The sequence below is a fragment of the Symsagittifera roscoffensis genome, chromosome 1, assembly GCF_963678635.1.
Source record: "Symsagittifera roscoffensis chromosome 1, txSymRosc1.1, whole genome shotgun sequence".
NCBI lineage: Eukaryota > Metazoa > Xenacoelomorpha > Acoela > Convolutidae > Symsagittifera > Symsagittifera roscoffensis.
In genome coordinates this window covers 76,008,585-76,024,745 of record NC_087062.1, presented here as the reverse complement: position 1 = coordinate 76,024,745, position 16,161 = coordinate 76,008,585, and the positions used below count along the sequence as shown (strand labels likewise).

The following is a 16,161-nucleotide window of genomic DNA, read 5'->3' as shown; positions in this document are numbered from 1 at the left end:
CACGAAATAAAAACTCCCAAAGAAAGTTAGTTAATTTTCAAGTTTTTCCAGACTCTGTACATCAATCACAACTTGAAAGACACCAAGGACATATAAAACTAGACGAAAAATACCCGTATAACGGCGCACACGGACGATTAACCTATGACCTACACGATAAACATTGGATACCACACATTGGTATAAATAACCCATCAAACTGCAAAGCAGACACAAAAAATAAAGGATACCAAGAAATAATGTTTTTCGATTGGAAAATACAACTCGAAAAAATACAACTAACACGAGATTTATCTGATAATACAATGATCTATCAAGGAATCCGACTACCTTGTAAAAATGATCAAGGATATTGCGACCCTACAACAAGAACACAAGCAACAATTGTTTGGTTCCCCGAAGATACATGTACAACATTTCAAGTAGCAAAAATACACGCTCGTATGATAAAATTTCACGAAAAATATTTCATACAATCAATTCCTTATGAACAAGTCCATCCATCACGAAAACTAAGTTCTAATTTTAGAAACATTGACAATATAGAAAATAAATTGACACGTTTTCAAATATATCAAGAAACAGAACTTGCATGTAAATACAGGAATCCACTTCACAGAACACAATACTCTGAAATATTAGTTGAATACGAAAAAGGATTCGACATGACCACTGGAAAAGTAAAAATCGACCCATATGCCACAGGTCATCCTCCAAACGAAGGAACATCCTATATACCAGTTAATTTTGAAAAAAGCAACGGACAACCTGGTGGACATCTAAAACCCCATGACACCAGAAGCACACGCTTACAAGAATTATCACTAATGAATACTACATATTTCGGTAATATCCACTATGATATTCATTTAGATATGAAACTAGATTATACAATTAGCCGAATTTTTCAAGAAATGTCACTCTCCGAATTAGAAACACTACACCAACTATGCGAATTAGAACGAACACAAATATTACAATCACTTGCACTAGCAGTATTAAAAATACCCTATGCAGGATACTTATTATCAGGAAATAGATCAAATTTTTTAGACTACGAAGGAAACATCTTATGGTTTTATACTTGTACCAAAAAAGTATCACCACTATACGTTTTTGAAGATAAACGATGTTATAAAAGAATCCCTATCTTTTATAAGAATAAAGTACATTTCGTGGATACACTTTCACGAAGAACCTATTTCTGGGATACCGCAGTCCCATGTGGATCAGAAAACAGCCACAATGTAGTACAACTAAACCCTGATGAAAATAAATATTATCTTCTCACTCCATATCCCACATTAATGCAATCACTCAAAAAATTTTCACCAGAAAGCATTCGCGCTATCGCTCGAAACCCAAATATAGACTTACAATCAATAGGAATCTATTCAAAATCAGATATTCAACATCACATTAGAACACAACAATTCCAAGAATTATTAACACAAATGGACACTATACAAAGACAATCAATTGACCAAAATCTACGCAAACTTGCAGAAACCGCAGGTTTTGCCGATATCTACACACAAGACTATAGCGGATATTTTAAAGACATTAAAGATTATATATATCTAAACGGCGAAAAATACCGTCCCCAAGATATATCACCAATCAACATTTTTAGCTTTGTTACACTCAAGAATGAAATCCTTGATTTTCTAGGATGGCCCTACTACATCTTAGAAAAATTGACTATTTTATACGCAATGTTTAACTTTATTGGATTTCTTTTCTCACTCTTAAAAGGAATCTACAATACATGTGCTATACACACACAAGTAAACAGACAAGCAAGCGTAGCACGCATACTCTTTGCAGGATTTTTTGGAATTTTTTCCACATCTATCAACAAAATTCTTTTAGACGCACAAATAAAAGAATATAACACAAAAATAGCAACACGACAAAATACATACGACGAAGAACATAACAATGTAGACATAACGCCAACGGCACCACAATTACCAGCCCTACCAAATAACCATCCACTATCCCTAGTCCCACGAAATTTTCGAAATTTAGCCATCACACATAATCCAAATTTTCGACTCACCACATCACAAAGTCCCATCCAACATATAATGACACACCAGTCACAAGATGATAATACTTATGAACAAATTATTGAACAACCCCATACCACCGCTTTTCAGTCTCAAAATAATCATTTTTTTAGCCCACGATGAGCCGCCAACTTGGATCACTACACCGATCAAATTCCCACCCAACCAATCTTACCTCTCCAATCCCAATAATACCACTTTTTGCTTTTCCGCCACCCGATTTTTCACCTAGTAATGTAACATCAGGCATGAATTCCGACACTAATTCACACATCTCAGTTTTATATTCCATCTCACAACTCAATAACCCGAATATTGAAACCCCCGATGAATTTGCCGACTCAGAACCATCCCCATCCAATAATTTTCATAACTCTCTTAATTTTTCTCAACCCCCTTTTCAACCCATATTATCCAATAACCCTGACCCAATCACCCCCACACCCTCTTATGCTTCCCAAGTTACCCCAACCTATTCCTCATACCATTCTGACCAATCATCTCATTCTCCAGACACCCCCCGAATCTCCCCAGAGCTAGATAATTTTATTACCCTCCAACAACAACCCTACCACCTTAACACCCCGACCATAAACCAAATCTCCTCCACTACAAATTCATCCAATCCCCCTACACCCTCTTCAAATTATACTGAATCATTAACACCATCATCCACATCCACTATATCTTCACTAAACACTAATAGAGCTTACCGCACTTTTAAAAGAAAATTCCCCAACCATCCTTTCCCAGCAAAACCAGGAACAGCCCGTGAATACATCAACCACCCCCAGCATACTAACACTAAAGAATTTTTAGCTATCACTTTACCCTCGTTTCCACAATACACCTTAAATACCCCTCACGACGCTAACGAAACACGCAACTTTGTAGATGAATACGTTTTAATGCCCACTCTCTCTTGGACCTCATACTATCATTTCACTAACCCTCTTTGCTTACCTTTATCCAACACTTCCATCGATATAGAACGAAACAAAGACATGCTATATCAACTAACTACACCACTAACCGCTAGACAGTTTACTTACGTTGGATATAAAAAATCACTAAAAATACACACTGCACCTAGAGCTAACGAATATACACTCGAATACTATGATCACAACATCATCAGAGCTAACCAAGATCAATTCTTAGACGACGATCGCTTCGCTAATCCACAAATTACCGAGAAATTTTTCATCAAGACACCATATGTATTTACACTAAACATCTTCGACCGAAAGTTTGATCACATTATTTCAGAAGCACTAACAAACACACAAGCATACGAAAGTTTTAAAGAACGCTTCCAAATCTTTTCACTAACCTTTCATTTCCTTGCACCACACGAAAGAGATTTGCACTGCTCACATGATATTATGTTGCGCACTAAACAAACACATACATACAGTTACTATCGTTTCATCCAAAATCACTTTGACCTCCACACACCCTCTAGACAACCACACCATCGTTTTCAATTCATCAATTCAAAATACACTTCACCGTATTTCCTAAATTTCACATATTGTATTAAAGACACTAACCTCCATGGTATTCTTCGTAATTATGACCCCATAACCCAAATGTACATTTTCTGCCCCATCACCAAGACCTTCAACGCCGAAGAATCCCGACTCTTCCTTATCCCGCACGAGTTTGTACAGCCTATAGAAATCCCAATTTTAGAATTCATCCACAACACTAAATTCAATCACAAATTATATAATCTAATCCAAAACACACCTTATGAGTTTGCAGTTGGCACTGAAGAACTAACCACTATTAAGGCACTTCAATTGCTTTGGCCACTGCTTCAGACTAAAAATATCATCCGCATCTTAGCTAAACTACTAACAACTTCAGAACTAATTCACGACATCTTCCCCCACGGTTTTTTCCCCGACGACTAACAGGTAAGTATGAATTAAATGAATATTACTAACTAATTAAAATATTAAAAACTCACCATTCTTTATCCATGTTTTCTTTAGATTTTTAGCCTTCATCCGACAATCACCTACAAAAACCACAAAAGACAAATAAAAATCGCAAATTTCATCAAACAGATTTCAAAAATTCTATTAATCTTTTACACTTATAAATTTATAAATTTAATACCAATGCAGTAAATTCATTTCTAAAATTTTCCCCACAAGCAGTAAATTTAATTATGATGAAAATTTGTAACTTAAAATTCCCCCATAACTAGCAGTAAATTTCCAAATTCTATGCAGTAAATTAATAAAATGCAATTGCAGTACTAACCTTTTGATATTTTCATTCATTCGCACAGAAATTCTATCCACACTCGCACAGCTCGCCCACGAAGAATTGTTTAAAATAATGAATTTCAGTTTCAAGTTTTCACACTCAACAACTCTAACATATAATAACATGTTTCAAACTTTCCTTTAACCCGGTTGGAAAGGAATCATATACTAAACAAAACTAACCAACGCAGCTTACTAAATACCACAAATCATAGAATAACAGCATGACTAAGAAAAGGAAACCAACGGTACCCAAACCGGATTAACCCAGTTTAAAACTGGATAATTTATTCTTTTGAGGACTATTATAAAGTCTAAGAAAGAAATAATAAAACACAAAAAAGTCGAAAGACAAACCCATACCACAAACAATTTGCTTTTTGAAAAAAGGACACAACCAACAAAACATAAGAAAGACCACAACAAACCCAACATAAAACGTTGTCACATAACAGGACCCCTCACAAAAACCGCATGAAATCATACTCCCACTCCTGGCCTAACCCACCAGGAAGGACGTCCTGAGCATGCTCTATAGCCGGCCTAACCCACCGCGCTACATCCACGCTTTGTGACCACACCACTATTTTTAATAAGAGCTACTCAAGTGTGAGTAACTCTTCAAAATAACCGAACTAAAACAAAAAGCTTTTGTGAAAACAACTAACTAAAATCATAATTAAAAAATATTAAACTAATAAATGTTTTATAAAATGTAAATTACATTATGCAATACATAGATCAGAATACAACACCAAGGACGAACATCTAAAGACAAAACGACCCCACTACACTCGAGAGAGAATGACCAACCACAATCGATATGCCACCCACAATCACAACTCAAAGGATTTAGAGTACGACTTGACTTCGCAGAAAAGGACTTCATTGAACTAGACCAATGACCACCTCGATGTTCAAGTATACGTACAGATCCGAGTAACCAGGCATCCCCTCCACGCACTGATCTCCTGATCTCCACGCCATTCCCAAGTTAGATCAGACACAAAAGAAGTTCTCCACGAAGAACAGAAAAACCTGACATAGCCAACCATTCTGAAATCAGATTTGAGTTTGTTGCAAAGACTTAGTCGTTGTCACTAGAAGACACAACGTCTTATGTCTCTAACTCCAGCTTCCTGGAACTTCTTTAATAAAAAGGAAACAGAAGAAATAAGATGTTCGCCAAACACCAACGTCCATCATCCATCCTTCGAATTGCAGAAGAACTATTCTAAAAAACTCTGTAAAACCCGGATGGGTGGAACCTGATCTAAACTACATTTTATGATTGGATAATTTAGATATTTTACCAATGTAAAGTATTTAATATTAACCAATCATGATCCATCTAACTAACAACCCACTTATTTGTAAGTGCTGAAGTTACTTGTAATTTCAGCACCAGAGAGATTTGAATTTAACTTAGAAATTAGTTGGACTCTCCCGAGCACTTCAGCAGCCGCAATAAACCAGTATACCCTAGATCTATTGAGCCTAGCAGAGACTAGTTAAACAACCTGAGACTAGATAGTATAAGAGTAAGATTAGGATCGGTATTAGACTAAGAAGTTGCACGAATCTATCCGGCCGAAAATAAGATAGCGTGACGAGCAGACGGTGTACCCTATCCGAAATTACTCTATGAGTTATACACTCCAGTCCTAACTCAAAATAGTCTCGTACCCGGTTGCAACACCCTTGCTAATCGCAAGGAAAAATATTCTGGGTTTTGATTCTCACTTCAATCACGATCGAACATTTCAAATCTCTTTTAAATTTTGAAACGGTTTGCTTGAAAACTTTCGTGGAAAAAGTTCGTATTATCGATGTGCAAAAAAGACGTAAGCATGACATTAAAATAGCACGAAAATCAGTATTTTGTCGAGCTCGCACACTGAAGGCAAGAACTCTTTTTAAGTGAAGATTTAAAACAAAAGTCATTAAAAATTATGTGAGCAATTAGAAAAGCTTCGTGAAAAATGGTGTCTTATATTTCAAATCCACGTTATTCAACTCCCTATTTTTACTCCCGTTTTTTCTTACCCAGTAAAAAAAATAACCCCACCACATTTTGACTCCCTTTGAGACCGATAATTGAATTCATATTAAGTGACTTTTTCAACCATAGTAAATTTCCAGTTAAGTATACTAATTGAGGCCAAATGAACTATTCTTAATTCACTTCATGCTTTTAACCGCTCCAAAAAATTGCATTTGGATTAAAAAAAATACAAATAATCGTTCATTCACGGGTTTAAAACAGAACATAGATGATGCTAATTCGAAGCAACTTGGACGTTCGTGTACTTTATTCAAGCTGCCCTACACGTTAACCGTTTCAGAACCATCGTGCTATAATGTTCGAAGTCTCCTGTATTTTTGATTTTAACATCGACAGCAATATAAGAAGGTCAAAAAATTTTTTGAAACCAGGGCTTGAAATTCCTACAGGAACACCCGATGCTCGATTAGTTTCAAAAATCATCAAGGATCTGTGCAATAGTGTTATCCAAACCATCGCAGCCTTCACCGCAATTCAGCCAATAACAGACGACATTGCCACCCAACTAGCCCTCCCAACATAGAAAAACTTAGTTCGGTCTGCACAACGCAAGCGCAGGCAATGTGAACAGGATTTAAAAACTTCCCCAGCAACAAAAAATCTCGAAAAACGCGAACTATTCAAAAACTTCAAGGTTTTACAGTTGAGAACATAAACAACGATAAAAATTTTTTTATTCAGTGACCCCGGAAGACTCGCAAAAAAAAACACAGACTCGCAAAAAAACCTCCCAAGTTGATGAGATAAGCACTTGATAATTTGGATCAAACTAAAATTTGAAGTCTCGGTTAATTACAACCGCATTTTTGCAAGTAGCAAGCACACTCGCATGCCAATCTGAGCTTCCCAGATCTAAAGTTTCTTTGTAAAATTGGCCTGAATATATAAAAAAGTATCAAACATATTTATTCCTCACTTTCTTCAAATAGTAAGAAAAATGAGTTCTATGGCAATAAAGAACTAGAAAATTGAGTTAGATCCAATTTTATTACTTTCTGTAAGCAAATTAACGAGCGCAATAAAATTAACTGCGTACGTACATATCGCATCTTTAATACAAGCCTAACAAATACGTGGTGAAGGTGTAAAGAGACCAAGAAATGGGGTCTAGCATAAAAGTCTCAAGATCGATTACTTTATTTGCTGAAGAGGTGAGTTTGTTCACTGGATCCAGTATTTCAACTATTTGCTCACCCGTTGCAGGCAGCTTTGCATCCCTCTTCAAACTCCTCGTGTCTCAAAATCTGAAAAAAATAAGAGCTTCCTGCAATTTATGACACTGCAGAGCTGCATGCAGAGGTGGAGTTGAGCATCGCAACACCTGCGATGAAAAAAAATCACGACTCTTGTTTTACTTTTTCATTAAAAAAACTACAGAAAAAGTTGTTCTGTTTTTTCTTAAATTAAGTGTCGTTTTTTTGTGTGGTTGGTGTGATGAGAAAAGTATACGAACGCGTGTAAAAATAGAAAATTACTTTTTAAACTTTTTGCGCAATCTTTTAAATATTTTTTCAGAAAACATTTATTGGCAAGGAAGCTTTAAATGAAGCGTCTACAACAGGTTTTACTTTTAGTAAAATTAAGTCTTTTAGCTGAATTGACCATTTTATTAATTTTAATGTAACGAACGTTATTCGATCGCGTTACTCGCTCGAAATTAGTCATATTCTGAAACCATTTATTTGACTTACTTCATGAATTTTACATAAAGAACGTTCGATGCGTTGCTAGCTCGAAATTAGACTAAACTTCAAACCAATTTTTCTCGATAATGGAACCATTTTTTAATTTAATGTCCGAATCACGACTGATAGGGCTATATTATGAAATATCACTCGAACCATTCAAATAATTATTTGTGATAACAGATTTTGCGTCAAAAAGAAAAAAAAACTAAAACACACCCGAATACAAATTTCCTTCCTATTTTCAAAGTCGGAACATCAAAAAACAAACCGAAAAAAATCTAGCAGTTAAATTAGCAAAAATCAGCACGCTTGAAACCAAGACAACGACCAGAAACACTGAAGCCGATAAATTTCATTTAAATATTTATCAACATCAAAAACAAGCCAAGGCTGCTACTAAGCCGACACATATTTGCGCTAAAGCAGGAAAACCGACAACTGTTGAATTTAAAAAATAATTTGGTCAATATAAATCAAAATTTCAAAACCTTGAAAGAAGCTGAATAGATCAACAATCTAAAAGGGAAGGCAGATATGAAAAGCAAACCGGAAAAACAGAGGCACAAACCTTAAAGCTCGCACAGGCCCATTATATCGCACAGGCCCATTGCATTACTTGACCAAAAAATTCACAAGACAGACATTGGGCAAAGAAAGAACCCTACCTGCACTTGCTGCACTTGAAGTTTTAATAAATTCGTTCATGCTGATTGATTTTGAGCTCGTTAAATACAGAAAAAGCTGAAAAAACTAAAAATTTAAAACCGGGGTTTAACACTAAAAACAATCATCACAGAGGCACTTGTGTCACGACACACACATGGCATGACAGACCAGCTGACAAAAAAGAAGACGAAGGTCGCTTAGTCTCAAAAAAATTGAAACGTCAAAAAAACTAGATGAACCGAAATTTTCATATATTTGTCTCGAATTGTCTTCAATGAAGTTCAAAAGTAACGAGACAGAAACGAAATTTTTAAGGATGTGTCGAGTCATTAGTCAATACTCGAATTCTTCTTTGGCTACCCACGAATTTCGTGTAGTCAAATGTTAGAGTGTTCACAATTAAATTCAAAAAACGACATTAACTGCATGAGAATTAATGATCTTTAACATCCTCTAGGAACTTTTTTTACTTTCCCTGAGTGCTACTAGCGCAAGTTTTACGGCAGGTCTAGTTATTTTACCTAGCTCTATTTTTAACACGCACGAACGAACTCTGCCGTCGAGGCCGGTGGAAGTCTCGATAAACCACCAGATTCCACGCGGAATAAAGTCAATATTGATACGAAGTATCTAGTTAATCTCTGACTGTGACCATTTGGTGGACCGGATACATGTTTGGGCCTATTCTTTCAGCCTTCGGCGCCAGACGCAATGCATCTTTTCCTTCAGAAACTTCCAAGATTTTGAGGACAGCTTGCTGATTGGTTGATCACTGAAGGCCACTGGTGGTGTGTAGACAACTGTTTTGGCGTCAACGGAGGTTCGTCCGTGAGATCGCAGTTGACATGTGTTAATGGCCGTCAATTCAAAAGACCTTCCCAAAATTCGGAACGAAAACTCGTTCAATCATCTGAACGAGTCTCTCCCACTTACCACCAAATTGACTGGCAGAATGAAGGTTCATATTACAACCTATAATTTGATCCTGTTAATAGCTTGCTTTCTCTTCCGAATGAAACTAGCTCTGAACTAAACAGCTTGCTTGCTCCGATAAAACTTGCAGTGTTGTCCGAGAGTAGTTATTGCTGTGAGCCTCGACGTGCTATAAATCTGCGAAAAGATGTCACGCAACCGCCCGTTGCGGGGTTTTCTCTAGTTTTCAAATGTATAGCACGAGTTGTGAAGCACGTGAACAAGCAGATATAGTCCTTCGTCGTTGATGAATTTTCAGCAATCGGAAAAGATCAAATGTAGTCAATGCAGGCATCTAGGTCTTGAAAGCGAGTGGCAGGAAGTACTGACCTGAAGCTACTAAGCCCATTTTCCCTGAAATCGCCTGCAGAATCAGCGATGGCGAATTTGTTTCAGAGCCTGGTGGAAACCAATAATGAGAAAGTTCTAATGGAAGATTTCTCTCCGCGTGGCATCTGACCACTCGGACGAATTATCGAGACCTTCACCGGGCCTGACGATACAGGGCGTTCGAGCGTGATAAAAATAGCGGTAAAAGACAACTCGACCCGCCGTAAAACTTGCGAGGGACAACAATAAAGGCTCCTTCAAGGATGTTAAGGATCATTAACTGTCAAGATATTAATGTCAATTTTGTGATTTCTGAATTTCTTAAATGTATTTGTGAACACTCTCTAACAATTGACTGTGAGCTATAGTTGGGTAACCAAAGAGGTGAAGCCAATGTAATCGAGAGATTGAATAATAACTCGACATAAAAATAACACGGAGAAGCGGAGCGAGGCTCCGCATCATTTGCGATACAACAAAAGCTTAGCACTGCCAACTAGACATTAAGATGCAAATAACTAAAACGAAAAAAAAAACGTGGAAATACAAAAAACCAACAACTTTTTTGGAAAAACGAAACAAATAAATCTCACAGTAAACGGCGAGAAAAACAAGCTTTCAAAAAGTTCCGAGAGTTCACTAAAACAACAACAAAAAGTTGATAGGTATCAATTGATGCGAAAATAAAAAAAGGCAATTTTAAGTGTTGTCTTCAAAAACACCTGAAAAATATCAACCACTTTTCTGGAAAAACGGAAAATTCAAATTCAGAAAAACAGACGAAAAATACAGCCACTAGTATTAAACAAGCTTCCAGTTTTTTGTGACCGCTGACTAAGCCGACACCACATGATTAGACGCCAATTGACCCGAAAACATAAACTTTTTGAGCGATTAAAAAGATTGAACTTGAAGTTCTATACCACCAACCGACCTAATTTATTCAAATGAGAACAATCATTTTTTATTCCTGAACCGATGAAAAATAAGTCACTATAACGACAAACACTAGAATTAAACAAGCTTCCAGTTTTTTCCGAGCGCTGACTAAGCCGACATCACGTGGTTAGACGCCAATTGATCCGAAAACATAAATTTTTGAGCGATTAAAAAGATTGAACTTGAATTTCTATACCACCAACCGACCTAATTTATTCAAATGAGAACAATCATTTTTTATTCCTGAACCGATGAAAAATTAGTTCACTATAACGACACAAAGACTAGAATTAAACAAGCTTTCAGTTTTTTCCGAGCGCTGACTAAGCGACATCACGTGGTTAGACGCCAATTGATCCGAAAACATAAATTTTTGAGCGATTAAAAAGATTGAACTTGAAGTTCTATACCACCAACCGACCTAATTTATTCAAATTAGAACAATCATTATTTATTCCTGAACCGATGAAAAATTAGTTCACTATAACGACACAAACACTAGAATTAAACAAGCTTTCAGTTTTTTCCGAGCGCTGACTAGGCCGACACCACGTGGTTAAGAGCCAATTGATCCGAAAACATAAACTACCTAAACAAATTGTTATAAAAGATTTTTGAACGATTATAAAAATTAAATTTGAAGTATTATACAACCAACCGATCTGATTTATTCAAACAAGAACAATCATTTTTTATTCCTAAACCGATGCAAAATAAGTTCACTATAACGAAAAAATATGAGCTCTCGGGTTGAGCTCGCGGGGTGGTCTCAAAACATTGAATGTAAATCAACGACACCTGAGACTAGAATAAAAATGCTCACAACGCAAAAAAATCGTGATGTGGCAATTAAGGCCACAAAACATAAGCCGACAAACTATAGTCCAACGAATCATTTTTCCCAAAAAAAACCATTTCGGACATTGAAAAAAACAAGGTCCGACCGGGGCTCGAACCCCGGTCATAGAGTGCTACATTACCTCCAAGCCATTTGAGAGGGCCTGGAAGTTGCTAAGAATCGATATCAAAGCAACATCAGTTTCAATTACGAACGTTTAAAAGTTGTTTATGGGAAAAAAGTCTAGTTCCCGATTACAAAATCTAGTTCCCGAGACTTGCTCTCTTAATTGTAATAAAAAACATAAAAACCGAAAAGAAAAGATTAGAAGAAACTTGCTTTCACAATTGTAATTAAAAACATAAAAACCGAAAAAACACAAGTAAAATATAATTTAGTTCGCTCATCAAACGACGCAAAATAGTTCCCTTAAGCTGAAACTATTTCGGTGAATGGCAAATAGACGGGGCTTATCCAGACAATGAACTTAATAGACAATTATCAGACAGGAAAGCAAACAAAACAGGTTCAAGGTACCAATTAAGAAAATTTTGATCCGATGTTTTAATTCGATGTTTGGACAATCAAGTTGTATAAAAATGTGTTCGCTTTCCCCCAAAATGCATGCATTTTATTTGTTTTGTTCGTTACTCAGTTCACTGTTTAGATCAGATCCGTCTCCTTGTCCTTTGCCACAATTTCAGCCAAATACATCAAAAAAAGTATACCAAGTCGAGATTGGTATATTAACAACCAACATTAAATACAAACTTCGAATAGAACGGACTTGATCCAATAAAAAGTTGATTCGGCTGAAAAATTTTAAGTGAGAACATATCGATGAAAAGAAGCAAAATTGTTGCGTGATTTACCAACCTTCATACCCAGAACTTGGGTAAAGAAATCGTAATTGGCCTTCCTGTTTCCTATCTTAAGCACAAAATGCAGAGCGCGACCAGACACCCCGCCAGCCATATTGCATCTGAAAATTATTCAAACATTGCCAACTGACAGTTGGAAAAGAGTAATGAACACAAGGAAACTGAAAAAAAGCAACTTGTTTTTTCAAAAATCTTCAACATTTAAATTTCGAAGAAAAAAATAGCTGGCCTTAAATCTCTTTGCATTTGTAGAACAAATTATGAAAGAATTTTTTTTGTTAAAAATAACCCAATTTGAGAAAACTGGATCAATGGGTAAAACTTTTACTCCACTGGGAAATCTGATAATTAATTTCCCTTTAGGAAATTAGAATTCGATCACGTTTTTCGGGACCTTTACACTTTTGCTGTTCGATAATGAAGTTTGCCTTCTTTTTAACAATGGAATTTCAAATATTATTAGCAGAAATACTTTAGAAAGAGAATAATTTCCAAGAGTTTTTTTTGAAGAGAGACGAAGCTACAGTTCGCAAAAAAGCACAAAAGGTAACACTAAAACTGCAAAAAATACACAGAAGCTAAGCTGAGCTCCGCGTCACTTGCAATACAGAAAGCCACCAAATCATTAAAAAAACAACCGAAAAACAAGACTCGAATATTTCATATATTGCTCTAAAAACGAAACTCATTTTGATATTAACCCGTGGCAAAACGCAAAAGCCAGCATTGGACAAGCAAAAAAATACCGAACAGTAACTATGACAAACCAGAACAAATGTTATTAAAAAACTCCAAGCGAGAAAATCAAGCAGAAAATGTAAAGATGATGGGCACACAGTCACCATAAAATTGGAACAATTACTCACAGAAGCTAAGCTGAGCTCCGCGCCACTTGCAATACAGAAAGCCACCAAATCTTTTAAAAAAACAACCGTAAAATAAAACCCTAATATTTCATATGTTGCTCTAAAAACGAAACTCATTTTGATATAAACCTGTGGCAAAACACAAATGCCAGCATTGGACAAGCAAAAAAAAAATTCCGAATAGTAACTATGACAAACAAGAACAAATGTTATTAAAAACTCCAAGCGAGAGAATCAAGCAGAAAATGTAAAGATAAAGGTCACACAGTCACCATAAAACTGCAACAATTACACACATAAGCTAAGCTGAGCTTAGTGCCACTTGCGATACAGAAAGCCACCAATTCATTTTTGAAAAAACGACGTGAAAACAACACCCGAAAATGTCATATGTTGTTCTTAAAACGAAACTCATTTTGATGAAAATCTGTGGCGAAACACAATAGCCAGCAATGGAAAAAAGTAACTTTTGATTTTTGCCAAAAATCCATCTGCCATTAATTTGAATCGATGAACAACAAAAACTCTCAGAGATCATAAGGCATTGAGACGGAAACTTACTCTGAACTAAGTCCAAACAAACAGACGAAACAAATTAGCAAAATTATAAAAAAAAAGGTTACAAAAACACTGTCGTCTATTTCAATTTTTTTCGCTATCAGAATCTTTAGGTGGTGTAAAAACGAAATACTTAATTTAATTTCGCCAGCTAACACTTAAATTACAAATTTAACGAAAGCATTGAGCCGAACGAAAGGAAAACATTAAGTGACTAGAAACAAGTAGCTAAACAAACTAAATTTGTTATTTTGAAATAAACATATTCTGAAAATTACGAGCAAAGAATTGCTTGAAAACTTATAGGAAATTTGTGATCTTATAGCACTTAAAACCTCCTAAAAACAAGTCTCTCGGCTAGAGAAATTATCGTTCTACAAAACATATAGATTAAAAAGCACTCAAAGTAAAATAAAAATCAATTGACGATTGGAAATTATACCAAGGAAATTGCGAATGAACTCATGACTTCAGTTACCTTCGCTAAAAAGAATATGATACCAGCAGACCGCTCAAGAAGCATCGAAGAAAAAATCAGAACAAACCTTTATTGAAAAGAAAAAATCCAAAACTTGAACAATGAGGCGAAACTGAAAGCCAACAAAAAATGAGGAAAAAAACGCCAAAACAATAGACAAAACTTTCATAATTTTGTCTCAAAATGAAACTAATTTTGACGAAAACATGTGACTGAACACAACAGACAGCATTGAAAAAGCATTAAAAAAATTACCGAGCGGCAACTATTTAGACAAAGTAGGGATGAATGGTCATAAAAAATCAAACGTAGAATTGTTTAAAAGCAGAAAATGTAGAGAAACAAATTGGTAACAAATCTATATGCCAATAATTTGAATCAATTAGCAGCCAAAAATTCTCAAACATCACGATCAATCAAGATGAAAACAAGCTCTGAACATATAAAGAAAGACAAAATTGATGCTGGCGAAAAAGCTGTCGTCTATATAAATTTTTTGCTATCAGAAAACGTTGATAAGTATAAAAACGAAACACCTATTTTCATTTAAGTTGTGTACACTTAAATTGCGAAGAAAAAAATTAATAGAAAGACCGAGAAGATAACATTTAAAGTACTAAAAACTAACAGCGAAAATAAACTAAATTCGTTAATTTGAAATAAACAAATTCTGAAAGCCATGAGAAAACATTTTTAAAAAAGGTATTTTGTCGTCTGATAGCATTGAACACTCCGCAAAAACGGATTGAAAACTATTCCGATAAAATTGCGAATGGACTAATGACAACAAGGACTAATAGGATAAGAACAGCAGCCCACTCAAGAAGCATCGAGGAAAATAATCGAACAAAAACTTGGAAAAGAGAAAAACGAGAAAAAAAATTCAAAATTCAATAAAAAGTCGGAAAAGCCATTAAAAATTTCAAACATAACTTGTCAAAGTTGAACCAATATATAAACCAAAAACGATTGGAAATGAACAAATCACAGAGGCGAAACCGAGCTTCGCGCTACTTGAGATATGATACAAAACAGCCACTGAATCTTTTAAAAAATCAGAAATTCTGAAATATATCAATGCGAATAAAAGCATGTTAAAAATTTCACAAAAAAACAATGGAAGGTAAAAATAGAATCAGAACAAAAAAGCCAAGCGGTAAAAAGCCGAAATACATGAGACAAAAATCCTTTAAGCCTATAAAATTCTAAAATAAAAGACTTAAGAAAGAATAAAATTTTTTATCCCCCATTAACCTCATTACACACAAGCACACAAAAAATTTTTGGCTCTTCACACGACAAAATATAAGGTAAATAAGCCGATATTAAATAGGCCGAAACTTATCAACCGAGAGAAAAATTATAAAAAGACTCAAAAACTAATTAATAGTTGCTAAAGCCTCATCCCCTTCAACACACACACGCACACAATTTTTTTTCGCTCATCAAACGACAAAATATGAGGTATATAAGCCGATATAAAAAACACCTAAACTTATTCAACTGAGAGGCAAAAACAATAAAGAGAA

General features: G+C 35.4%; 1 protein-coding gene across 1 annotated transcript in view; it reads right to left on the bottom strand.

The window, feature by feature from the left end:
• The window catches only part of LOC134839881 (glyoxalase domain-containing protein 4-like), a 36,216-nt gene extending 23,392 nt beyond the window's left edge, over window positions 1–12,824 (bottom strand). The window contains exons 1-2 of the mRNA XM_063855509.1: window positions 12,726–12,824; window positions 7,611–7,660 (exon numbers count right to left, since the gene is read on the bottom strand). Of these exons, the coding sequence (XP_063711579.1) occupies window positions 7,611–7,660; window positions 12,726–12,824 (149 nt within the window). The remainder of the gene's footprint in view (window positions 1–7,610; window positions 7,661–12,725) is intronic.
• Window positions 12,825–16,161: the final 3,337 nt, after the last annotated feature.